Genomic DNA, 27,507 nt, shown 5'->3' on the forward strand with positions numbered 1-27,507 from the left:
ACGATCGCCCCGTTTACACAGTCTACACTGGGTTCATTTCTGATTTCTGATTTAATTCCCACATCTCTTGTACTTGATCACCGCTATGCAACCCCATTTAAATACCCCTGTTTTTGATTCAGTAAATGTGTCCTCTCATGTCGACAGTTTATTTCAGTCATCCACTGTCACCACACTATACTAACCGAGCCAATTTTAATAGACAGACAAATACCCCAACTGGGGGTGGATGCTCTCACCATCCAAGCCTTTTGGCCAGTACCTTGTCTCACAAACACCCGGTCTTCTTTGCACCTTCCCCCCAATCCCTTTAATAATAACCCTGCTTCACATGGTGAGACCGTCAAATCACAGGGTCCACTTACTGGTGTCCAAATGACCATTAGGGACCTGATTTTCAAAGCTCCTCCATGTACCACACAAAGACCTGTAGCATCACATGAGGAGAACTGACCTCCCCATCTAGCTCGATGGGAAGATAAGGCAATTGAAGGGATTAAATCATCCCTGACTGATTTAGGGCTTCAGTTTGTGGATACCACTCTGAATGTAAGGGGTTCTTTAGCAAGGATGGTGGGTCAATACTTTTGAACTACATTCTCGTCATAGGGCACAAATAGCCAAGAAGATCCTCTCTGTCAGGAGGCAATGGACCCTCTGAGCGAGTCGTGCAGCAGCACTGGACCTTCCATTGGTCTGACAGGTTTTGGACAAGTCACCCTTTGAAGCCAAATCAGGAATGTCCCTGAGAGAGAACTCAATCAGTCAGTGAATACTGTTTTCTTTCAGCAGTTAGTACAGCCAAGAGACCTCCACGCAGTCTCTGTCAGCTGTACATGTTGGCATTGGAAGCCACGTGGCTCTGGAGTCACACTGTGGCCAACATTGTTTCACCCAGACATATTACTGAGGACACAGAACTTCAGGTATACTACCCTGTATACTTATGATCTGAGCAAGAAGAGAGGGCCAGTTTGACTTGTCCTTTCATTCTGGCTTAACATGAAATTTCCCACTTGTGGGACTAATAAAGGTATCTTATCTTATCTTATCTTATCTAACCGAGCTTCAAGTTCTTAGAAAAGCTCTTTGTGTGTTATAATGGGAAGAATAAAGGAAAAGCTCTGTTTAAACAGCAGGACTGTTGCCACAATAAAGCAGGTATATGAAGTGACAGGTGTGTCTATGCCCACATATTTTATTTTTCATTCTACCAGAGGTGTGGCCACATCATAGACACCGATATGTCTCTTTGGGGGAAAACTGTACTGCGACATCCTAGTTGTACCAAAATGCATCGTAATGCGTCCTCTGGGACCACGTTAGCATGATCCACTTTGTTTACTGCCACTGGCACTAGAGAAAGAATGAAGCAGAGTTAGGAACAGGTTAAGAAGGCAACTATGCTTCTGTGAATTTCCTGATGACTGCCAGTCATGGTGGTCACTTGGAGCGTTTCAATGGAAGAACTTTCTCAGAAGCCGGATGCAGTGTATTTACAGCATACATGTACTCGTAGCCTACATGCTCACAAAAACAGTAGAGTTTGTGTTCTTAAATTACTCCTAAAGGAACCAGCTTAGAATGTTTGCTGCCCTGAATCATGTTAACTTACACGTGACACACATTAGAGCTTTTTCTGCCAAATAGGACAAAGAAAATATAGGTCCCTAAAAAAAATGCTCTGCTATAACGTTTAAGCCCAAGTTAACACTGGAGTGCTTTAGAAAGACCTTTTTCATTTTCACTTTCTCACTTTCCACTGCAGGACTTGGACTATAAGGCCATCTCAGAAGTAATTCATAATCAGATTTGGTGAAACATACTTTTACATACACCAAAATCTGCGCCTCAAACGCATGAAATTCTATCTAACCCTGACATAGTTACAACATAACATGTCAAACTTACAATCTTTTCCCTGCATTGTTACTTACACACTTTCGAGTGGGCATTTTCTTTGTTCTATCACCATCATTATGATTTTCACTGTCATTAAGTTCCTTCCATCTTGTGTCTATAACATTTCATTTAGCACCAAAGCTTTGCACCCACTGAGCTACCTAAATAAGTTCCCAGCTTGTGTATTAATTCACTACTAGGACTTAATGTGAGCCTGAAAGAAAGTGACACCCAGTAGCGTGGGCTCCATTGTACCTCTGAAAGGCCGAAGCAGCACTCTGGGTATTGTCTTCTTTAAAGGGGAGTCTGGTTCCCTTGACTACCGCAGGATGCCTACCCATAGGCCCTGGGAGAGAGAGAAAAGGCAGGGCCAGAGACGGAGGGAAAAGAGAGCGGAAAGAAGTAAAAAAGGAGGCAAGCCACGTCCCGTCCTTAACTTTATTTGCTTTTTCAAGTTTGTGTTTTCAAAGCAGGCCAGATGGCTGCCACTGGGTTGGGTTGAAGGCCTACAGAGGTGAGGATGTTTCTGAATGTGTGGTTGTCTGTGTGCTGACTGGTTTTGTGAGGCAAACTGTTGAGACATCTCTGTGTATGACTCACACTGACCTACAACAGGCTGGTGACAGGCGTTTTTTTGTTTTTAGCATCTCTATCAGTCTAATGAACATAACAGAAATGCCGAAAGACCACTGGCCAAACAAGCTGGCGGTTTTTCCTGCAGGCAGCAGCATTACTCTGACATCTATTTATGCCTGTAAAATTTGTTGATGGAGTTTAGCTGGAAAGTGTGCCCATTAATTTGCAATTTTAAAAAGAAAAAGTACAATGGTTTTCTGTCACTTCAATCCAAATTAGTTAATAAGAAATGTAACCGTACCACTTTTGCAGTGTAGTGCATGTTTAATTTATTGGAATTTCTAATGTTATTACTTCGACAGTGACATCCTACTCCCTGTAAACTGAGGGCCATGCGCGTCACACTGCGGCCTCGTAGGTAAGCCCCAGTCTCGTTATAGCTCACAGTAGAAAAACAGGTCACATATTGCTTTTCTTCCTTTGGCTGCCTGAAATTGTCATTTTCATTTTGACAGCTAATTGTTTAGCTGGTTTTAGTGCATAACTGGATCTCCCCAGCATGTGATATCACCAGCAGTAGGCCAACCATTACTCAGTAACTTGTCTTAACATGATTTCTCCTGTGAGGCTTTTGAGCCGTTCAGCTCAAAGTTTGTGATTAGTGCACTGACAATTTTGATGAAATGCAACTGAGTGGAAAATAATTTGATCTGGATCTGAATCTGGAGCTTTATAGGCACTAGGAGAGCCCTCAAAGTTATTGTGTGGGCATTTGAGCCTGGCTATGCAGTATGTTTTCGGGTTAGGGTGAATACTTTTACTGGCCTGATGAAAGTGAGAGAGAGTGATGGCTCTCTAAGCCCCAATTAAATCTTCAAATACTTGTTTTTACACGCCAGAGTCCCCTCACTTGAAGTCATGGAACAATTTAGCTCTCCACATTCACTAAATGAATTTAGTGAAAGGCAAAGTCCGCCTGTGTGTGTTTTTTTAATCGCATCAAGGTTACTACTAAAACCAAATTTATAAAGTTTAAAGGACATTTAACTGGTTGGGCATGGTGAAAACTAATTTTAAAAAGTGATGTTTTATTTCCTGCAAGATGCATGGCCAATAAATAATAAAAATAAACAATCAAAGGAAATAATAACAACAAGATGGTGTTGATTTTACTGCAGCAAATGGTGTCTTGTCAGACAGGTTCTCTTTGGGGGCATTTTTAGAGATTAAAGGCAAAACTACACCCTCAACCATTTGAAAAGACGTGAATTATGATTTGATAACAAAATACACCTATATATAAAATTAATATTTTAGAGGTAGTTCAATACTATGCAAAAGTATTTAACTACCTCTCACTTCTTTATATATTGCTTTCAAGGAGCCAGACTTTACCATCAGATTTGATCCACCATCTGGCAAAAGTCTAATTATCAACAGCTTAATTTTTCAACAATGTAGTAAAAGTATATCTAGATAGAAAATCACAACGAAACTCATGAACTGGCCTGCCAAAGCCCAGAGTGGGATCATCTCAAGACAGAAAAAAAGAAAAGAAAAAGCCTGGATAATGATGAATGAAAACTACTTAATAAAATTACATGAAAGATGCCTAAGAGAGTTCAAACTGTGTGAAGAATAAATGTGTTCATACAAAATGACCATGCATTTGCCTGATATACTGTATTTCCATGTAAACTGCATCACCTATGTCCCATTATCCAAGCAATGTATAAAAATGAGGGATAGCTTCTGACTTTAACGCTGTATTGTATTCAATTACATTCTTTGGCTACGTCCACACGTACACGGAGATTTTCCGTTTTCGTTTTAAAAAATAATCCCGTCCACACGTAAAGGCAGAAATGAAGGAAAACGCTGCTAGGAACATGCCAAAGCAGCAGGTGGCGCTATATTCCTAACCGTGTAGAAATGTTGGCCAATCAGAAGTCTAGAAGCCTCGGTGGGAAAAAGTAAACAAAGCTGGAGAGTAAATGTGTGTATATATGTAAGCATTTAAACACTGCAGAGAGTACAATTAACAGTATTGTAGAAATTCATTTCACCGAAACAATAACGTGGCGCACACTGTGACGTCAAAAAAGGCGCACATCTTTGACGCTGCGTTTTCTCCGTTTTTCTCGTCCACACGTAAATGCAAAAACGGAGTTTTAGAAAATATCCACCCTGGCCGGAGTTTTTAAAAATCTCCGTTTTCGTGTGGACGAAAGGTGCAAACACATAGAAAAATCTGCGTTTTCAAAAATACCCGGGTACGTGTGGACATAGCCTTTGTCAGTTTAAAAACGCAGGCTATGGGGTAGCTGAAATAGTTAGCTTAAACTGTCTGCCAAAGGTAGACTTATCATCAAGCAACAACAACTGCTAACAAAAGTAACAGGTAAGTAGGCTTAACCTAAAAGAAACGGGATATTAAAGTAATAAAAACGGCTTAAATAATTATCTAAAACGAGTAGCTAATAGGTAAAGCTAGCAATAATGTTAAAATTGTGTTAGCATATAGTTTAAAGTTAAAACTAGTGGAAGAGTTAGAGTCAAAGTAAACCCACTCACAGGTAGGACAAAGTCTACAATGGCTTCTACAGTGTGTCAACATAAAACACAACACTGAATAACATCCAGTTTCAAATAAGGATACATGAGCCTATTTTGCTGGGCTGTGGAGGTACATCACACCAAAAAAGGCTTGGTGACCACTGATTGTTCTGTAGAGTGTTTCTCTGTGTATTGTGCCCTCTAGTGGCTGCCTGGTGCTGTGTCTGTGCCTGTCTGTGGTCACCCTGCTGTTACAGAGCCTGTGGGTGCCACTGGAGATGACCAGAGATGATCCTGCAGGGAGCTCACCCGAGGATCTGGGTAACTCATACACACGAACACACAGTTTAGTTTACAAGTGGATTTAGTTTCCTATTAAAACTTTTCTGAAAATGCAAAAATGGTAATACATTAGCACGCACCCACATTACCATAGTTTTGGGCAACAGTGATTATGAAAGAAGCTCTTTGTGTGCAGAGATTAAGATCTGACCTGACTGATTTGCCAGTGTTATATGAAGATTTGTACACAGTTCCCGGTGGGCCCTCCCAGGCGTCTGACAGTTGTGGGTTTGTGGCCAATCCCAAAATCATTTGTCTGGCTAAACTGTTTCTCTAAAGGAAGGCATTTAAGATGGTGTAGACAAGGTTGTTTGGGAAGGTTTCTTAATTCACTTCACTTGACTTATATGAAGTGTGGTAATGCCACACATAGGAATACATTTATACATAATATGCTTCTACAGTGAATAAAAATAGCTGTCTTGTGAGGATTAGTAACCAAATATATACACTTAACATAAGAAAGAGCCAGCTCTTTTGTGAAAGACTTGAACAATGTGCCTACCAGTGAATCGGTTTCAAAATGCAACCACAAAAGATGATACTTGTCTAAACATTCCGATGCTTTTCTTCTCAAATTCTAGGAAAATTGTTTTTAGCAGACAGTATAACCCACTCCTGCATTTAAGCCACTGACACACACAGCCACAATTGCTTTGTGCTCTGTGGGACCCACCAGAAGTTGTGTACAAAGAGCCACCCAGCAGTAGTTGTACTGGAAAAAATACCACATGGGAATATGGCCTGTATTTATATAGCGCTTTACTAGTCCCTAAGGACCCCAAAGCGCTTTACATATCCAGTCATCCACCCATTCACACACTGGTGATGGCAAGCTACATTGTAGCCACAGCCACCCTGGGGCGCACTGACAGAGGCGAGGCTGCCGGACACTGTTGCCACCGTGCCCTCTGACCACCACCAGTAGGCAACGGGTGAAGTGTCTTGCCCAAGGACACAACGACCGAGACTGTCTGAGCTGGGCCTCGAACCGGCAACCTTCCGATTACAAGGCGAACTCCCAACTCTTGAGCCACGATCGCCCCACGATAGCTGTACACAATTAATCCAGCTCCCATTTATCACCAAACATTCATCTCTGTGGAAAATCTGCAGTTTTGCAAAGTTATTTGATATATTAAATCTTAAAATGATGCCCGATTGCACTGATATCGTATTATGAAAATTCAGGATTTCTTATTTTTTGCACATTTGTCACACTTACAGTTTTCTGATCATCAAACACATTTAATATTAGACAAAGATGACCCGAGTAAATACAAAATGCAGTTTTTGAAGGATGATTTCATTCATTCATTTCCTACCTGCCCTTTGTGGAAAAAGTAATTGCCCCTCCTATTAAATTATGAAATAACGGTAATTAACCACATTGTTTTGGAAAGCTGAGTTCAGTTTCACTTTCCACACCGTGACCTGATTACTGCCAGACCTGCTGATTCAAGAAATCACTTAAACAGAACATGTCTGACAAAGTGAAGCAGGCTAAAAGAGCTTGAAAATCAACACATCATGGTACGATTTAAAGAACGAACAGAGAGGCAAAGACATTGACATCCAATAGGCTGCAAGAGCTTACAAAGGCTTTCTAAGGTTTTGGGACTCCTGTGAACGACAGCGAGAACCATTATCCAGAAATGGAGAAAACTTGGAATAGCGGCAAATCTTTCCAGGAATACCAACCAAAATGACTCCAACAGTGCACTGACAACTCATCCAGGAGGACACAAAAGGACCCAGAAAAACATCTGAAGAACAGCAGGCAGGGAGAAAAGTGATGATTCTAAGGGGGCTTGACTGACAGGGGGCCTATAAAAGCGTAGATGTTTGGTTCACAAAGTATTTATGAACGCGTTTGTTTTCTAGCATTAGTTTTGCTTTTTGGGGATTTTTTTTGGCAACAAGGAATAAAATCCAGTGAGCCCCTGACCCAGCGTTTGATCCCTTTGGCATCTCTGCTCCAATTTCCAAGTGTGAACTCTTAGATCCAACCTTCTGAACTGCTTATCTCGCAGAGGCTTATTTTTGATGCACATAATTGATTGAACCATCAATTCTGCGATCTACCAGGAAATCCTGAAAGACAACGTCTGGGGAGCAGTTTTTGCCTTTGAGCTCAGTGGCACTTGGGTTAAGCAGCAGGACAATGATCATATGCAAGTGCACCTCTGATTGGCTAATGGAGAGACCCAGTCAATTCTGTACTTCAACCCCAGTAAGATACGTTAGTATGATGACAACAGGCCTAAAAACCCTCCACTGTGGCTAAATTAAAACAATTCTGCACAAAAGAATGGGCCAAAATTCTTTTTCAGTGTAGTAAAAGAGTATTTGTCTGTTATCACAAAGGCTTGATTGTACTTCTTGCTGCCAAGGTTGACACAACCAATTATTAGGTTTAGCTGCCAGCTACTTTTTCACATACGGCAGGTCGGTTTGGATAACTTTTTTCTCATAATAAATGAAATCATCATTTAGAAACTGCATTTTGTATTTATTCCGGTTATCTTTGTCTATTATAAGAATTTGTTTAAGGATTTGTAACATGTAACTGTGACAAATATATGAAAAAAAAGAAAAAGAAAACACAAATGAGGAATGATTTGAATTTGATTTGAAACATTTTCTATTTTCTACGTCTGCGACTTCAAAGTAAAGGTTGCAGACATGTAAACATACAGAAACACATGATTTTACTAGCTGCACAATCTTTACAAGCTTTGAACTATTACAGTCATGCAGTTAGCTTGTAAGTTATTGCAGGGTCCCATGTCCTCTCTCATTGTCTCTGCACCCAAAGGAGCCCTGGCAGGCCAGTAATAACATGTTGACAATCAGCTGAGCAAACAAAGATGAAATGACATTATGATTTTTTCTGTGCATCACAAGTTAAAGCCAGTGTAGCACTCAATATTTGATGCTCAATGCCAGCAAAACTATTTTAAAATGCTCTTTGTGAATAGAATTTTTGTTTGGTCAAGACATCCTCAATATATTACGCTGTTTCACTCTGAACTCTTTAAGCATCATCATCAGTATTTATGGCAACATACAGTCGCTATTTTCACAGTTAGAGGGCTGTCTAACTGAGGTTCTGACAATGAAAAATGCTGCTTTAGGTCACCCAGTTACTATATACTCAGTCCACATGCCCAAACTCAAGAAGTAGAGGGTTCTTGTTTAACTTGTCATAATAGTCAGTGTTAAAAATATCACTGTAACCTACCTCCTTTGGTCAACTAGCAAGATGTATGTATGGTGACGTAGGGCAACTGACCTCTTTTTTCATGTATGTGTACAGTTGTGGTGAGAAGTCTACAACTGTCAGAAGGACTATTATAAATTTACACAAATCTTTTAATAGGTTTACGGTTCTACAGTGTCTTTTAACTTCACTGGACCAAGGCCTATTAACTTCTCATTAGCGATCATGGTGGACTACAACTGGTAGTGTTTCTTTGCAAGCATAAAAAGGATTTATTCACCAGCCCTCACTGGATTGACTCAGAACTTTGGGAAAGTCCAAAGAAACTTGGTGAAGAGCTTGGTGAAGAGCTAAGAAACAGAATTGTAGATTTATACAAGTTGGAGCCATTTCTAAACAACTGCGGATTCCAAGGTCATAATTCAGACAGTTATACGTAAGCACAAGTTATTCAGATGTGTCACCACTTTGCAAAGGTCTGGAGGAAGACTCAAACTGTCACCCTTAGATGAGAGGAAATCGGTTAAGATAGTTAGGAAAACCCCATGAACCAGGAAGGTTCAAGTCTGCCATGAATGGGAAACTGCTGGAACACCAGCGTCACCGTCAACACTGAAATGAATCTTACTGAGAAGGTGCAGACCAAAAAATCAACACCATTGACCTCGACTGAAGTTTGCGTCTGCCTACGGGGACAAGCCTCCTGTAGAAAAGTTTGATGGTCAAACAAGTCAAAAAATTGAGCTAGTGGTCACAATGACATGAGGTATGTTTGAAGGTATAAAGGTGAGGTTTTCAAATTTAAGAACACTACAGCAACTGTCCAGCATGATGGTGGTAGCGCGGTGCTTCGGGGCTGTTTTGCTGCCAGTGGTACTGGTGCATTGCACGAAGTGGATGGAGCAGTTAAAAAAAGAGGACTACTTCCAGATTCTTCAACTACACCTCACATCAACAGTTAGAAGATTGGAGCACATAGAAACACAAGTGGGTGTTCCAACAGGACAATGATGCCAGACACACAACAAAACTGGTTCTGGAACGGCTAAAGAAGGATAACATTAAGCTGCTGGAATGGTGTTTCCAAAGCGCCGAATTCACCCCTGTTAAAAATTTGTGGACAACACTTAAAAGCTGGATCCATTTCAGGAAACCAAACAATTCAAATCAACTATACTAATTCTGCCTTGCAGAGTGAACTAATTATGCCATAAATATCTGCTCGAGGTGGAACTTGCTATGGGAAATTTAACCAACTATTAGTGGGGTTGTATGTGGGTCTTTATGTATACTTTGACCCTTTGACGATCAAAGAAAATTCAACATTTAAGTCAGTAACAGTTTGTGCTACTCAATCATATCTACCCTTGAAAAAGAAAAGTTCAAAGAAATCATTAAAAGTCCAAAATTCATGCCCATGAGGTGGGGATGTAAACTCCTAACCATGACTGTATATCACCTCAGAGACTTTTCTTTTTGCTTGATTATTATTATTATTGTTGTTTATTTAAATTTTTGATTTATTAGATAGCGATAGTGAAGAAAGACAGGACAGCAGAGTAAGAGAGTTTGAAAACATGCAGCAAAGGGCTGTGGGCGGGACTCAAACCCAGTCTGCTTCAAGTCCAACCAGCAAACTGGAACGCTAAAGAGCCTTTTCTAAAGCACGTGAGGTCAGTATTTTGAACTAGCGTGACCTCTAATAAAGAATGTGCAAGCATTCGCTAAATAGACTGGTCTCCCTCCTGGTTCATCATTCATTGTTGCTCAGTCAGGAAACCTTAAAGTCACATTTTAACCCACTGAGTTTGCTATTTCTTGGGGTTTATGGGACAAGGTTTGAGCAAATAAGTTTAGTCAAATAAAATGCAATAGTGCTCTTTGTAGTGAAAGAGTGTGTTTTTATGAATACCTTTATTTAATAGACTAATAATATTCATTTTAGACTTAATAATACCACTTCTAGATTACAACATGTGACATACTCTATGCGTATACTTTAAATTACAGGTCAGCGTGGGCTTAGCTTTCGTAACCTGGCTCTTCGCTTGGAGGCTTTGAATACTCAGGTACAGAGGCTGAGCAGAGAGAAAGATGGCTCCAAGCTGATCAGAAATGATCTCACTTTGCTGCTGCAAAGGTATTGATTTGTGGAGCTCAGTATTTTTAAATATAGATATGACTTATAGTGCATTTTTGTGGTCACACATGGGTTTCTGCTTTTTCCCAGCTTCAGACAGGACCAGCAAGGTTTGGCTCATTTAGTAGAAAGAGAGCTGAAAAGAGTATCGCAGAGGCTTGATCAGCTCAGCCGTCACCCCCAACACCACCATCAGGCTGAAGCTCCAACACCACTTGTTAGCCGTAGATCACACACAGGTGAAGTCCAGGCTTTTATCACTTCCAATATTTCTTAAATGACTTAACATGGTTTACATTGTGTTTACAATGATCAACCTCGATTCTCTTAAACTAAAACGATGATACAGGAATAGACTTACCGTATGTGCTCACTTTTTTCTTGACTTCAAGAGACAGTTTTGTATTTCATTGTTCAGTTTGGATTTGTTATTTCCTGTGGGTGGAAATTGTAAACTTGTACGCAATGGTTTGGGCACCCATGAGCAAATAATATTTGCTTTAGTGGTAATTATTGAAGTAAAAATAAAGGGAATACAACCCCTACAATAACAAACAGACATTAAAAATAAATCTTTCTTCAAATGTAAACACATCAAAAATTGTGATTAGGAATTTTCTGCTCACTACAGCTTCAAAGCTACAATGAGCAAATTTGCTGACTCTAAACCTTGTTCTGACCAAAAGTCGCTCTAAGCAGCTAAAAAACAATTCCAGCTTGCAGTTTCTGTAGGAATTAAAATGAGGGAGTTGTGGTAGTCAAGATGAGATCTGGGAAAAAACTTCTGGAAGAAACTCTATCTGCTGAACCAAAAGACAAAGTAAACCCTGTCATATTCAGTCATATGCATAGGGGCTGTGAGAAGGTTTAGCTGGCGTGGACACCTAACTATGTGAATGTCATAACTTCAGAATGAGACAACGTATGAGTTTCAAATTTATACCATAGGGGTATCTACTAAAAATCTTGGATGAGTTCGAATCTCAGTGACCTTGACCTCAAGGTCAGAAGAAGTTTTCTGAAAATCTTGTGAATATTTTAAATTTCATTCAAATATTCACAGCACAGATGTGTCTACTAGGAGGCTGAGGGGTTGTGCTGGCAGTTGTCAGTGTTTTTGAATCGTCCTAGTGTCAAATCATACGTGTCAAGAATTAGAAGTCAGTTGTACAAGTCTGAAGTTACTCACACATTTTATTTTTTATTTTATTTTTGTAGAGCAGATAATGCTTTTTGTTTCAGACACATCTCCTCATTAGCCAATCATCACCTACACACTTCAAAAGCTGTCTGCCAATTTAGGAGGTCAGTAATTTGATCCCCAGCTCCCGCATCTGTACATCAGAGTATCCTTGGGTAAGGTACTAAACTCCAAGCACCCTGTAATGGATCCATCGGGTTTGCATATGTCCATGAGTGCTAAAAACCTATCTATGGATGCAGCTCATAGAGTTCTTTGCATGCTAGTTGAGAGTAAAAAAGTGGGTAACACTTTACAATGCAGCCCACAACTAAGGGGGTAATTCCGCTGTAATTAAATGGCTTTATAATGTATTTTATTTGGAATTGCAATTATATTTGCCTAAAACTACTTAAAGGCAGTTTCACTAGAAGGAGGTAAAAAGTCAGGTTTTTACAGGAAACAAAGAAATAATGATACTGTCAGTAACCTTAAGTATTACGTTATTCATTGGTAACATAGCGGAAAAATAAACAATATTTCTCCTTCTTTCAACATAAGTATTCGGTAAATATAGAGTGGCTTAACTTTGCCTCCCTTTGATTATTTGTAGATAAATATATTTACACTGTAATTTCAATTAAACACATTGAAATCCTATTTAATTACAGGAAAATTGTGCCCTTAGTTATGGGCTGTATTATAAAGTGTTACTGTCAATTGACTATGCACTAAACAGGGAAAGGAAAGAACACTTACGATGGCCAAATCGAACAATTTTAGAATTCAAAAAAATTCAAGTTACTACTGGGTTTTTTCAAATCAGTGACTGAATAGAAACAAACACAGACGGTGGCTCGTGTGTCCTCTTTTGAAAGAACTTCTCTTATCTGCTGCACTAACAGCTTCTACATGTAGCCTCATCATAAAAGTCCTCGTGTGAACAACGTAAAGCAATGTCTGGATATAAAAGACTTCTTTGAGGGACAAATAAATGCTAAATTGTGCCATTTGGCCAAAAAAGCCATAGGAATTTGATAAAATAACACCTTGCAAATCTCAAAGGAGTGCGAGCTCAAGCTTTTCGAATGACTCCCACTGTTCTCTGACTTCAACATTATTGAAAATCTGCAGGGGAATTTTAAACATATACAAGACCACCTAAAACTATTTCAGGAGTTATAGTTATCCGCAGGACATTGCAGACAAAATAAAGACAGACTTTTAGCTTGATACAAAACAGATGACTTAATGGGATGCCGAAACTTTTGCACAACCCGAAGTTATAGTTACTTAACTTCAATTTTAAATTTGCAAAAAGTGAATTGCCATTTTTTATATTACCATTTTTTCCATTCAGAATTTGTAAATTGTCAGTATACAACTGTATATCCTGTATATATAAAGATTCTTTGCAACTGAAATATGTAAAATCAAAGGTGTATTTTTTTCAAATAATTAATTATTAAAAATATATTCAGTATAATATTTTCAGTATAACAATCAAGTATATTAAATTTTATCAGATTCCATTAAATTTAACAATTTACCTATGAAACAAAATGACATGGAAAATTTACATATAATCAAATTATTAGTTAGTTCAAGTTTTCCAAAACCAAATTTGAGGAGATTAAATTTGGCTGACTGGGTCTCACTGAGAGGTCGGGCATATAAATCTTTCCTAGTTTAACTTAATTTTAGAGTTCCCTTCATTAGAAGCACTCCATTGTTCAAGATCCAATAAGAATTATACTTTTTTAAATTAAACTGTGCTTTGGCTATACTAAATAATAAAAAAAATCCCAATAATTGGCTGGTTACTTACCTCTCTGTGGGTGCCTGTATTGGTACAGTGATCCTCTGAGCCAAATGTATGGTTCACAGCCTTAGAAAAGGTTAACCACACAGTGAAATTAACAAGCTGTGATAATAGAAGGTGTGAATGGTGGGTCTACAGGTCAGTGTGTGTGCAGGTGGTTATGGGGGATGAAGTCCTTGAATAGAAGTTTAACAAGTCCCACATAGCCAGCACCAATCCACTGGGCATGGGGAGGGAAAAAAGTTTACGTTACGACCCTCCTGTGAGGTGTCAGGTGAGAGTCGGGTTACGCACGCCAGTTAGCACGCGAAGGATTGTATGGGTATGTGAGTGCCGGGGATGGGTAAGTATGATTCAAAAAGTGGAATTCATATAGTTTAGGCCACACAGACACCATCACATGGATATGCTTGTAGACACACTTCTGTGGACATGCATGTCCACATGTGCCACCCGCATATTCAGAGGCACACACTTCCCACCAATACCAGCCTATTCGCCCCTCACCCTCTCCCTCCTACATTACCTCACACTCATAAAATATGTCTGAATTACCCAGGAGTCCTTTCACCAACTTGTCTGCCCATACTCCTGTTTTTGCAGAAGGTTTTTTCTTTCTTTCTGCTGTGCTCGTATAGCATAACACTGTTTTTAGGTGCTCATGCTTCAGCTCAGCCTACAAGTTTTCTTCTCTTTCCCTTTTTACTAGGTTGTTTTACACAGTTAAGGACTGTGTACTTTGGCAAGGCCAGCATGGTAAATGGGAATGTTTGGTAGGAGGCAGGTGTGTCAGGTGTGCGTGAGTGCATTCATTCCAGTTGATTGACATGGGCTAGAGATGGTGGGGGGTTTACGGGAAAGGGTCTCTGGGAGCACTAGTCTAATACCTCATACAGGCATGGCAGCACTATACATTGTGCTGATGGCTGCTACTCACTGTGCACATTTCAGTCAAGAGGTTGTATATCAAAGTTATTGTCCGCTGTTCTTCATTAGCCGAGTTGAGGTGACTCAACAGTATACGTTTTGTTACTGATGCAGGAATTAAAGAATAATGGTGCATTCAAAAGTGCCATAAAAAGGAAAAAAAAGTTTGACGGTTAATATGTTACCCCACAGGGTCCAACGAGAAGTGTCAAGTGCCAGTGGATCCTGCATATCCAGTATGTGCAGAGAAGGTGGAGGTGAGAAAGTGGAAATGTTTTGGAGTGCAAATTTAATTGGTGTATTGGAATGCTTATGCCCATATTAAAATGCTTTAAAAAATATATATTTTTGCTATGAAGACATCCTAGCAAACATTTCAACCTTGAATGACCTTTGTCAATATCTATTTCTGGTCAAGAGACAAGACTTCCATTTCTAATCCTACTTAGCTAATAGATTTGTTATTGTATCAGCTCCATCCATGGCTTTATGACGCAATATCTGTAACTGGCCAATATGTTAAATTCATTATGTAACACAAGTGTTGTGCATTTTCTTAAAAACCCGATAATACTAGTCCTTGTAAATGGAAAAGACGCTCTGTGGCTGTCCATACACAATCAAGTTCTAAGCAAATTAGTTGTTGCTGACAAATGCATTTAGTTCCTTCATTGTAATCACCTGATCTATACTTTTCTCTCTCTTCTCTCTTTGTGAGAGGGTGTGACTAAAGCTCTATTCTACTGTATGTGGAAGCAATGTCAAAAATTTGTTCATCTAAATGTGGAATCTTCTTTACACACTAAGGTTAATTGTGGAGTTCCACAGGGTTCTGTACTGGGACCAATTCTATTTACATTATAAATGCTTCCCTTAGAAGGTACACCGTATATTTTTATTGTTATACAGATGACACCAGCTCTTTCTACCCATGAAGCAAAATGACACACAGCAATTAGTTTATCTGCAGGAATGTCTTAAAAACATAAAGACCTCTAACTTACTGTTTCTAAATTAAGATAAAAGTAAGGTTATTGTACTCTGTTCTAAAAATCTTAGAAACAGTATCTAAAAAGGTACCTACTCACTCTCTACCTAAAGACGCTCTCTCTTTCATTTTTAATATAGCATATAGTTAGGGCTAGGTCAGGTGACCCTGAATCCTCCCTTAGTTACACTGCAATAGGCCTAGTCTGCTGGGGGCTTCCCATGATGCACTGAGCCTTTATTCTTCACTCCTCTGTTTTCACTATTTGTGCTTATGCACCATTTTGCATTTAATCATTAGTTTTATTAATCTCCAGCTCTTTTTCAGTGTGTCTTATCGTTCTCCCCTCACCCCCAACCAATCATGGGAGATGCCCTGCCTTAGCATGAATCTGGATCTGCCAGAAGTTTCTTCTTGTTAAACTGAAGTTTTTTCTTCCCACTGTTGCGAAGTACCTGCTCATAGGGAGCCACTGTTGGGGTTTTCCCTCTATTATTATAGAGTCTTTACCTTATAATATGCTGCTGTTGCGATTTGGTGCTATATAAATAAAAGTGAAATGAGTTCAGTTGTATTGAAATGAATGGCAGTGAAATGAATGTGTCATTTATGGTTCAGTTTTTGCAGTGTACAAAGACCAATTTTGATCAGGTAAAAAACATGTTTAATAACATAACAAGTTTCTCTGTGGCAGTTCCTGCAGGCTCAGTGGCAGTCAGACCCCTGTTATGCTTTTTATGGAGTGGATGGTACCACTTGCTCCGTACTGACTTACCTCAGCCAGACAGAGGACTTTTGTCCCCCTCGAGATGGAAGAAACCACTCTAGTCTGCCATGGCATCAGAAACCTCAAGCTCACACAAAGAAGGTAGCTTCTTGATGCGCCTGTGTATGTCGATGTGGAATGATGACATTTTCACTGCTTTCATGTTATAATCATTTGCAGGCTGAGATACGTAAATCTCTACTCCCACTGTATGAGGCGATCAGCAACAACAGCAGCCCAGCAATGAAGTTTATCCGCTCCAGAGTGGAAAAAATGTCTGAACGGTGGATACAGGCTGGTCTGAGGATGAAAGAGAGCAGCAATAACACAGTCTCCACACAGATGAGGGTATATGTATATGTATAAGTGATTAAAGTTTATTGAGGTATTTCATTTTATATAGTCGATAATCAATGAAATAATAATTTGGGACTTTATATACTTTAGGTGCTGCTTTATCCTGGTGCCCTATCTGGAAGTGTTGGCCAGCGTTTTGAAGCAATGGTGGAAAGAGGTGGTCCTTTAGGAGAACTGGTTCAGTGGGCAGACCTCAGCGCTTGCCTAACAATCCTTGGCCACAACCTGATCTTCAGCACCTCACAGCACCAACTTCACAGGTTACTACTACTAATTTTATTTATTTTGACATAATTTCATTAGTTAATTGGACTGAATAGGATTTATACTCTGGCATCACTGATATATGATGTAATTATAGACCTTAAAGCCAGTTTATACATGTTTTACACAACCTTGTGTTTGTCAGTCCAGCTAATCTGTGATTACTTTACACTGTAGTGATGAAAAGAGGGAAACAATATTATTGTTGTCCTTTCTAGAACCTGACTTGTGTTTGTTGTGATTAATTCAGCTTGATAGGTGCTGCTCCAGGCAGAGGCAGCTGTCCGATCCAAAGGCCCCTCACCTTTGACCTCATTTATACCGACTATCATGGCCTCGCTCACCTCCAAGGAGCCATGGGACTGGCTTTCAAGCATTACCAGTACATAAACAATTTTCTGGATCATATAGGAAGTACATTTCAAGTCCTTTCTTATGAAGACTTTTGATGTAGTCATAAATGATTTAGAAACTACCATTATTGTCATTAATAAAAAACCCACCAGTGATAATAACAACAATAATAAAAAAATTACTTCTGTTTTCCATAAAGTTGAACTTATATGACACGTTTATACAGCTTGCTTTAGTCGATTATTGTTTCAGTGTGAAGTAGGAAAACTGTGAGATCCTTTAGTCAAAGCAATTAAACATTTACATGTTGTTTTGTCCAGTTTTTATTGGCCCTGATATTTGCCCGACACATTCAGGGCTTTGTGAGATTTTAAATATAAGTATGTCACATGATGATTGCAGCTTTATGCGCCAAAACATGTAGTAATAAGTATATCAATGAATGACAAAAACAACAATCTTTCTAGGTGTCGCTTCAGAATCTTGGACTCATTTGGCACTGAACCAGCCTTTAACTTTGCGAGCTACGCACGTAGCCATGGATATAAAACGCTGTGGGGCAGCTGGGATCTCCAACCTCTACAGTACATGACCATGTTCCGTAAGTTATTTTGTACGCATGTTGATTTGTACCTATGTCTTTCCTATGCATGGATACAATTATCTTAAAATGCACTCTAAATATACAGTGGGGCAAAAAAGTATTTAGTCAGCCACCGATTGTGCAAGTTCCCCCACTTAAAATGATGACAGAGGTCAGTAATTTGCACCAGAGGTACACTTCAACTGTGAGAGACAGAATGTGAAAAAAAAATCCATGAATCCACATGGTAGGATTTGTAAAGAATTTATTCGTAAATCAGGGTGGAAAATAAGTATTTGGTCAATAACAAAAATACAACTCAATACTTTGTAACATAACCTTTGTTGGCAATAACAGAGGTCAAATGTTTACTATAGGTCTTTACCAGGTTTGCACACACAGTAGCTGGTATTTTGGCCCATTCCTCCATGCAGATCTTCTCGAGAGCAGTGATGTTTTGGGGCTGTCGCCGAGCAACACGGACTTTCAACTCCCGCCACAGATTTTCTATGGGGTTGAGGTCTGGAGACTGGCTAGGCCACTCCAGGACTTTCAAATGCTTCTTACGGAGCCACTCCTTTGTTGCCCGGGCGGTGTGTTTTGGATCATTGTCATGTTGGAAGACCCAGCCTCGTTTCATCTTCAAAGTTCTCACTGATGGAAGGAGGTTTTGGCTCAAAATCTCACGATACATGGCCCCATTCATTCTGTCCTTAACACGGATCAGTCGTCCTGTCCCCTTGGCAGAAAAACAGCCCCATAGCATGATGTTTCCACCCCCATGCTTCACAGTAGGTATGGTGTTCTTGGGATGCAACTCAGTATTCTTCTTCCTCCAAACACCACGAGTTGAGTTTATACCAAAAAGTTCTACTTTGGTTTCATCTGACCACATGACATTCTCCCAATCCTCTGCTGTATCATCCATGTGCTCTCTGGCAAACTTCAGACGGGCCTGGACATGCACTGGCTTCAGCAGCGGAACACGTCTGGCACTGCGGGATTTGATTCCCTGCCGTTGTAGTGTGTTACTGATGGTGACCTTTGTTACTTTGGTCCCAGCTCTCTGCAGGTCATTCACCAGGTCCCCCCGTGTGGTTCTGGGATCTTTGCTCACCGTTCTCATGATCATTTTGACCCCACGGGATGAGATCTTGTGTGGAGCCCCAGATCGAGGGAGATTATCAGTGGTCGTGTATGTCTTCCATTTTCTGATGATTGCTCCCACAGTTGATTTTTTCACACCAAGCTGCTTGCCTATTGTAGATTCACTCTTCCCAGTCTGGTGCAGGTCTACAATACTTTTCCTGGTGTCCTTCGAAAGCTCTTTGGTCTTGGCCATGGCGGAGTTTGGAGTCTGACTGTTTGAGGCTGTGGACAGGTGTCTTTTATACAGATGATGAGTTCAAACAGGTGCCATTCATACAGGTAACGAGTGGGGGACAGAAAAGCTTCTTAGAGAAGACGTTACAGGTCTGTGAGAGCCAGAGACTTTCCTTGTTTGAGGTGACCAAATACTTATTTTCCACCCTAATTTACGAATAAATTCTTTACAAATCCTACCATGTGAATTCATGGATTTTTTTTTCACATTCTGTCTCTCACAGTTGAAGTGTACCTCTGGTGCAAATTACTGACCTCTGTCATCATTTTAAGTGGGGGAACTTGCACAATCGGTGGCTGACTAAATACTTTTTTGCCCCACTGTATGTCTCCAATGCAACCCTCTAAGTGTCCTTACAATGAGAGGATTAACAGCTAAGGTTAAATAAACTTCGTGCCCAGACGGAGCTTTCATTCCAACACCTCTCCTTGTCATCTTTCCCACCCTGCCGGGAGATGGAGAAAAGCTGGAAGCCCTGGGCCGAGAGCCACTCTTCATCCCTCAGCTTGGAACACTGTTTATTTGTCCTGCTAAAGGAGGAGGGGGGTGTTAGTTGAGGATGTGAGAAGGACCAAAAGACAGAAAGAAAACAAAACAGAAGAAGGACACGGTAGGACGAAAGAAAAGAATGAAGTTTGAGAATGTTTAAGCATTTATGCTTCTGTTTTGCAAAAGTCCAGAGGAAGACAGTTGACTGAAGGATTACAGGAAACAAGAACTGTAAACAGGCAGAAGAAACCAAAGGTCGCTTCATTCACTCCCAGCTTTTCTCCAAACCCCCACAAGCTGCATGACCATAGCAGTGTTTCATTGCATATCACTACTATATCTGATAGGTGTGTGTGAAGCGGTGAACCCAGACAGACGCTGGAGACAAGTGGAGCTGAAAAGGAGCCAGCAGGAAATTCTGTGCTGGGTGAATGAGGGGAGATTTGGCAAAGGTCTTTTAAACAAGTATCTTGAGACAAGAGGACAGCACACACACACACACGCAAAGGTTACAAATCGATGTTTGAACACACACCTTTGCTGGCACATTCCTTTTAAAGTAAATACTCATCTCTCACACCTACCTCAGTGTGTCAGAGGGCAGCAGGGTGGCAGCTGCCTATCCAAACACCTAACCTTCTTATATATGTGGAGTTCTCATTTCCTTCAGAGGATGATTTATGCTGCACAGCATGTTTTTCCTCTCTTGCAGAATTTTAATATAAACTGTTATTCAACTATAGTCCTAATAAGCGTCCTCGGCAATAGTAGCCTTCACATTTCTCTCAATCAGCTTATTCTTTATGTCATCTTCAGAGCAGATAGGTTCATAAGTGTTCACCATCTTTGATCACAGTTTAGTTAAAATAATCACCAAGTTAGGGAGAAGTTTCTGCTCAAGTCTGTCAGCATTTCTACCAAAAACTTACTGGACTGACTTGCTGCTTTACCTTTTTCTCTCTGAACGTAGCTGAAGTTCAAACCCTTGAGTAATTATTTTTAGATCTCCTTTAAGTCCTCTTTGCTCTGTTCTCTCCAGCTCACACTCCTGATAATTCCTTCCTGGGCTTTGTGAGTGAAGGAACCGTTAGGAAGGGAAGCGAGCTCGAGCCAGTGAGCTACAAGAAAGACAGGATAGCGGTGGTCTATGGAAAACAGGACTACATGTGGCAGGTATGAGGACCAAAAAAAGTGCATATATACCAGAAAACAAACATTCACAACAAATTATGCCAAGAAGTCCTCTACTTGATGGCTATGAGAGGTTAAATGCACTGCAACCTTAGGAAAACACCAACTATTAAAAAACACACAACACAGCTGAGCTTGAATAAAACACAATGGCAATAGAAAAAAAAACACGTTGACATTTCCTTAAGTTGCAATGCGTTTGAAACCTCGTGGCCACCATATCGACTAGATCTTAGTTTGTACGTCACCCAAAACTCAAAAATACTTGTTAATAGACAGACCTGTAGAACTACTTATTTAAGGATTCATGTTTTGGTGTGAACTGCACTGGAGATATTGGGTATAAAAATGTCTGCCTTCTCTCGAGTACGATAGTTCTAGATGGTACTGCTAATAACTGCGTTACTAAGGGTACTAGCCACTTGAATTGTTGAAAAGTTAAAAGATAAGTAAATCTGAAGCTCCATGGCAATTGTTGTGAAGCTTTTGCCTTTATACCAAACTATGCCTGCCAGCCAAAGAAAACATGCAACTAGCAAACCTTATAGATGAGACACGGAGCATTAATGTCAAGTGTCTCATCAGTGGTAGATAGCTAGGAGGGGGGCAGAGGGCATCTTCCAGTCTACATGTTACCAAATATTGTTGAGCAAACTTTGGAAACACTGAACCCCTGATCTCGATGCAACTATTAGGTTGAGCTCACTTTAAAGAGCAGAACTAATTCCAAGTAAATGGGTGAATATGGCTTATGTGGTGTGATTTCATTCACTTAGAGCAGAACAGTTAAATACCATACTATATAAATACCACTCCATTTATTTGCATGCTTGCCAGGTTGGTGGGTTCACTTTGGTAGAACGGAAATGGTTCTGTTGCTCACAGAAAGTTTGTGGCTTTATTTGAGAAACTTGATCGTTATTTCTGTTTTTAAAAGGCATTTTTTGGAACTTTTTTGGAGAACCACAAGACTGGCAATGTTTATTCCGTTATGCTGATGTGAAGGCAAACATTTCTACAGCCGGTATCACCAAAATTGGGAAGCTTACACCAGATGGATAAATAGCGCCACAGGACAGAAGAAAATATTTATATCATGTATATTTTGGTTTTGAACACGCTTGAATTTCATGTACTCAGTGATCCATCTGTTTTTTTTTTTATTGTTGTTGTTTTTCTGTGTGTAATCTCCAGGGTAAATATGAGTATGTGAAAGTGATCAGTGAAGAACTGGAGACTCACGCCACAGTCTATCAGCCTCCTGGACACACATTGCATCTGCCCAGCTTCATCAGAAACCACGGACTGCTGACTCAGGAACACTTTCAACAACTTCTCCGTAAAGCTAAGGTCTAATTAAAGCCGATCACAGTGTAGAAAGAGAATTATTTTGGATAACCTGCAATATTATAAATCTTCCCTTTCAGTTGTTTGTAGGTCTTGGCTTCCCCTATGAAGGTCCAGCACCTATTGAGGCAATAGGAATGGGATGTGTCTTTATTCAGCCTAGATTTGACCCTCCACACTCATCAGCCAGCAATGACTTCTACAAGGGCAAGCCCACCACAAGACAGGCAAGCAACTCTTAAATCATGGGGATAAAACGTGAAAATAAATATTTTATATTATCTAAATTGTTATTTCATTGTTGAATCCCAAATACTGGCAATATTTTATCAAAGATATAATAACAGTTTATAATTTTCAATCGCAGATCTCCTCCCAGCACCCTTATGCTGAGGAATTCATTGGTAAACCCTACGTATGGACTGTGGATGTGACCAACAAGAGTGACATACGCGAGGCCGTCAAAGCGATTCTAAGAAGTGAGGTAGTTTTGACTAAATATACTAAATCACAGTTAAACTGTATGCTCAGTACAAACATGCACACATATTATTTCCCCAAATTCCATTTAAGGTAGCGTGTTTATGTCTGATCTTGCAGGTGAAGTCCTTCACTCCTCAGGAGTTCACTTGTGTGGGAATGCTGAAGCGGGTCCTTGGTTACATCACTCACCAGGTACAAAGATGTAAAAAAGCGATGGAGTATTATTATTAGGTGGTACCCCAGCAAATTTCAGTCATAAATCAGATTTATGAAGTATGTTCTGAAATGTGTGGAAATCTCAAAAAAGAGTGCATGCCTTTGTAAACCTATCAGTTGACGCCTCGGTGCCTTTGTTGGAATTTTTGTGGTCAGAATTTTACACAATAATTTGGGGCTTTTAATTATTTTTTTAACTGTTCTTTCCAGAGTGGAATGATTGTACAGCATACATCGTTAATGACTTTACAAATGAAAAATTGGGTGCACAAGTTGGTAATTATTTTGGATTTTCTCTAATCCTCACAGGTTTTAAATTAGACTTACAGTCTCAGGTGTATACAGACACTCACTTCAATCTTTTAATAAGTTTAAGGTTCTACAGGGTCTTTTAACTTGACCAGGCCAAATCCTATTAACATCTCATTAGTGATCATGATAGCCTACAACTCTTTCTCTTTGCTGGCACAAAAAGGATTTGTTTGACAGTGCTCACTGGATTGACCTCAGAACATTGGGAAAGTCCAAGGAACTCAGTGAAGACCTAAGAAGGAGAACTGTGGATTTACACTAGCTGGAGCCATTTCTAAACAACTGCAGATTCCAAGATCATAATTCAGACAGTTGCACGTAAGCACAAGTTATTCAGATGTGTCACTTCTTTGCAAAGGTCCTCAAAAGGGAATATGGGTTCAGGAACAACGCAGGAAGCATGAAGGCTCAAGCCTGCCCTGAACTTGAAACTCCTGGAACACCAACGTCACTGTAAAGCGATTTTTTACATCACAATGCTCCAAAATTGATGTATTCAAGCTTGACTAAAAATTTGCAGCTGCCCACGTGGACAAGCCAGATGTCATCTGGAGAAATGTTTTATGATCATATGAGACAAAGATTAAGCTATTTAGCCACAGTGACAAGAGGTATGTTTGGAGGAGTAAATCTCAGCCTTTCAAACCTAACAACACTGTATCAGCATAGTGGTGGTATCATCATGGAGGTCTACCTCCAAATTCTTAAACTTTACTATTGGGTCCTATTGGATATTCCAATAGAGCAATACCATAACATTCATGCCCATGATGAGTGCATGGAAACTTCTGATCACAACTGCAGTTCATATGAGTAAAGTATTGACAGAAAAAGATTTCTCCAGTTGGGGATCTATCAAACAGAATATTATCAAAGATGTGTGTATATGTGTATCTATATAATAGATAAATCCAGATTTTAAGTTAAAGTCAGGATTGTTTCCCAGGCCTTTGTTCCCTTATGAGCGTTAGATAGAGGAGCGATTTTTCAGTTCTTGCTTGGTTCAAACTCTAATCGTTGTCAGTTTTTTCCTTCTCTTTGTTATCATCAAGAACTTCTGCAGTAAATCTGTCCCTACTTGGCCACCAAAAAGTGCTCTGAGGGTTCACCTCGCTCCACTGGGTCAGTCCTGTGTGAGTGTGTGCCGGCGGTCCTCCCTCATGTGTGAGCCGGCTCTGTTTCACCACCTCAACACCCCTGCTGCGTTTACCAGGTGAGAAATTAGCAAACACTGACACATGCACATCTGGAAAAAGACCGAGGACAAAACATGAATAAAATCATGTTTGAGATCTCTTGGTGGTAATAAGATCCGAATGTTAATGCTGTGTAACCTTTTCAGCAGATAAAAATCAGTAATCACCGCCGTTTTTCTTGTACAACATCCAGGATTCCCCATAAAACTGAACAAGATCACAAAGACACCATTAAACAAATACAATGCAATATAGTAGAATGTTCTATAGTATCAATATGTACACTACTGTATATGCAAATAAATTAATTACCTTTTTTTAATTTGCAGGCTTGGATTAAGTTGCGCCAGCGTGCTGCCGGAACTCAACCACTTGTTTCCTTCTTACAGTCCTTGGGGTCGTCAGTGTGGCCTCCAGCAGGAGCCCCTGCTTTTCAGTTGTGCTGGCTCTGATCCGTCCTATCGCAGACTGTGTCCCTGCAAATCTCACCTAACTGGATAGGTTGCAATCTGTCTTGACTGCCTCTAAGTAACACTGAAAGAACTCAGGAAAAGCACCAAAGAGCCATCTGCAATGCATGCTGTACAGGTAAAGATTCCCAACAAAAGGGAGACAGCTCTCCCGCCAAAGCCATTGAAAGCCTTGCAGTCATGTTTGTGTACGTGTACACATTCAAATAACATACAATTCTGAGGAAGTAACCATGACTGAATGTCCTTTCCTTAAAGTACTTGACAAGCTGAAGAACTGTAAATCCAAGGCCTGATTTCCCTTGGCGTCAAGTGTTACTGTAGCTTAAGAAAAAAAAGCCTTTGAATGCCGGCAATATGCACCTCAGGGAAAATGTGTTTACATGTGTTTAAATCAAGTGGAAACTGGCACCGGCGAGTACAAAAGCAGACCAGTTTACATCAGTTCTTCGCCTACTCTAGTCATACACAGTGCAGTAGGCTTCAGTGTTATGCAAAATAAGTATCTAATTATTCATTCGCTTACAGTAATGTATCACAGTGGCCAGTGCTGCATGGGATTGCTGCTCATGTTGCTCCTTCATGCTTTGCTGGCTGCAGATATTAGCCTGGGGCCTTAAAGGAGAGAGGGTGACAGCCTAAGTGATGAGGCTCATTATCGGAGTGAATCATGGATAACCTCTGAATCCATTTGGGAGGTCACAGCCGTATGACCATTATTATACTGTCATCTAAACCATTGGTTCCCAACCATCTTTGACTTAGGAAACCCCCTCAGCTCTTTTTAAATCTATGCCCCCCCCCCTCCCCCCCCCCCCCCCCCCCCCCTCCCCACTCTTGCTGTAGGAAGGAACTCATTGTTTGGCTTTCAAATGCAAACTTTATGTCATTTAAACCTGGGAAAAAAGTCAGTTAAGACAGAATTAATTGTATTTTCATGATTTTTAAAAAAATAGAAATTAAAGCTTAAAATGATTTTAATCACAACGAGTGTCTCATTTTGCACTGGGGTTCCAGGATTATTCCCCGATTGCTTCATGACTTACAGATTTGTTGAGAGCCCAAGGGTGCGTTACGGTCCAAGCTGATATGAACAAAAATGGAAATCTTACATATGTACATTTAATCATTTCCATTCTGAAAGCTCAAAGAGTCACACAGGCTTTTCTCATCACCCCCACCAACCGGTTGCACAACTACACGTGAAAGAAACAAATGATAACAAGTAAAGGTGAAACTACAGCTCACAGTCAGTGATGAGGTGCTGCACTTACAAAGCACAGCTGTTAGCAAAGATGGCTCCAGCAATGGCAACAAGCTGCTGTTTTGAGCTTGACTGATGTGAGGTTTTTCTTGGAAACAACACGCTGATGAACTGGTGGAAAAAGAGACCTTTTTTTTTGCTTCGGTACATTTTATGTGACCAGAACATGTTGTCACTCAGAGATCAGACCGCTCAGGCCTGCGACAACAAGACTAGTTGACAACATGATAGACTAGTAAATGGCTGTGAAATCGTCCACAAAAACAATATTTGTGACAGCTTTTGTGCATTTCTGTGAATTTGTCTGGCTCTGTCAGATGTGACTTTTGCAAAATTAGCTGGACCCGTCCAAAGATGATGGAAATGGACTTGTATTTAAGTCAGGAGGGTATTTGAAACAAAGGAAAATTAAAGTTGTTTTTGACTCGGAGGGACGTCTCTGAAACTAATTTGTGGAAAATCGTGTGTAATTTCTGGATGAGTCACATTGACTCATATCAGTTACATGTGTTATGGCATATAAAAGCTGTCACTCACTTCCCAGGTGGCTGATAGCAGAGGGTTCAAACCGAGGCTTCAAAAACAAGCCCAAGTACGGATGGAGCAAGCCGGGACAAAGGTTGTAGTGTTCCCCATGGTTGCCTACTGACCTCATGCTGATTGGGTATACGCGTGCAGAACTTAAACAGTCCATATGTTTGCCAGAAACCAATTTGATTGTAGACATTGTGTGATTTGGATGATAATTTGAGGTCTGTGGTTATTGCTGCAAACTGCAAATTTGTACCTCCAGTTCAATAGTATTGATAAGCAGCACCACAAAATATGATGACAACTAAAGCATATTTTAAACAGCTGAAAATGTTGGTGCTATAGACTAACTGACTGATTGGAAACTGATTGCAGTGCATCCTGAGGGCAACAATACTGTCTATGCAAGATTTTTTTTTGTTCAGTGCAATATCTGTACAGTCAGTGCTTGAGACCGTGCAAATTCAAGGTTATGTTGGTGTAGTGAGGGAAAAATTCACAGACCAAGGTGACCAAGACCAAGGTGACAGGTTACGAAGTGTTAAAACTATAACTACTAGCTTCTAGCTTGAGCCAATGACTGCCGGTGACATCACAGCCAGCAGAGTTGGTAAACACTAGGCTGCTTGGCTAGCTAAGCTAAC

The 27,507-nt window shown here is 40.2% G+C and overlaps 1 protein-coding gene across 6 annotated transcripts; it reads left to right on the top strand.

Annotated features, from left to right (window-relative positions):
- The first annotated feature begins 2,266 nt into the window (after positions 1–2,266).
- LOC146663431 (alpha-1,6-mannosylglycoprotein 6-beta-N-acetylglucosaminyltransferase B-like) lies at positions 2,267–27,254 on the top strand. Of its 6 annotated transcripts, none has more exons than XM_085416199.1 (19): positions 2,267–2,416; positions 2,841–2,896; positions 5,240–5,355; positions 10,610–10,739; positions 10,830–10,978; positions 14,861–14,925; positions 16,351–16,524; positions 16,603–16,770; positions 16,870–17,039; positions 17,294–17,425; positions 17,865–17,998; positions 20,201–20,305; positions 20,893–21,026; positions 22,239–22,394; positions 22,472–22,618; positions 22,759–22,875; positions 22,992–23,066; positions 24,455–24,615; positions 24,928–27,250. In XM_085416199.1, exons 2-19 carry the CDS (start codon positions 2,871–2,873, stop codon positions 25,097–25,099), a joined length of 2,331 nt encoding a protein of 776 aa, XP_085272325.1. In that variant the 5' UTR covers positions 2,267–2,416; positions 2,841–2,870; the 3' UTR covers positions 25,100–27,250. The 6 variants fall into 6 exon arrangements, with proteins under 6 accessions (XP_085272325.1, XP_085272327.1, XP_085272329.1 ...); XM_085416200.1 differs by having other exon boundaries at positions 2,268–2,416; positions 5,211–5,355; XM_085416201.1 differs by lacking the exon at positions 20,201–20,305 and having other exon boundaries at positions 24,928–27,245.
- Positions 27,255–27,507: the final 253 nt, after the last annotated feature.

Source organism: Rhamphochromis longiceps, linkage group LG8 (assembly GCF_057381845.1).
Source record: "Rhamphochromis longiceps isolate RC_006_pf linkage group LG8, R_longiceps_female_GT1.1, whole genome shotgun sequence".
In the NCBI taxonomy this organism is placed as follows: Eukaryota; Metazoa; Chordata; class Actinopteri; order Cichliformes; family Cichlidae; genus Rhamphochromis; species Rhamphochromis longiceps.

Bases quoted from the DNA above. Each gene is read 5' to 3' on its own strand.
- LOC146663431 (XM_085416199.1), top strand. From the start codon at position 2,871: ATGCGCGTCACACTGCGGCCTCGTAG. The intron at 10,740-10,829 runs GTATTGATTTGT...GCTTTTTCCCAG, and splicing joins CTCACTTTGCTGCTGCAAAG to CTTCAGACAGGACCAGCAAG. The intron at 23,067-24,454 runs GTACAAAGATGT...GTTATCATCAAG, and splicing joins TTGGTTACATCACTCACCAG to AACTTCTGCAGTAAATCTGT.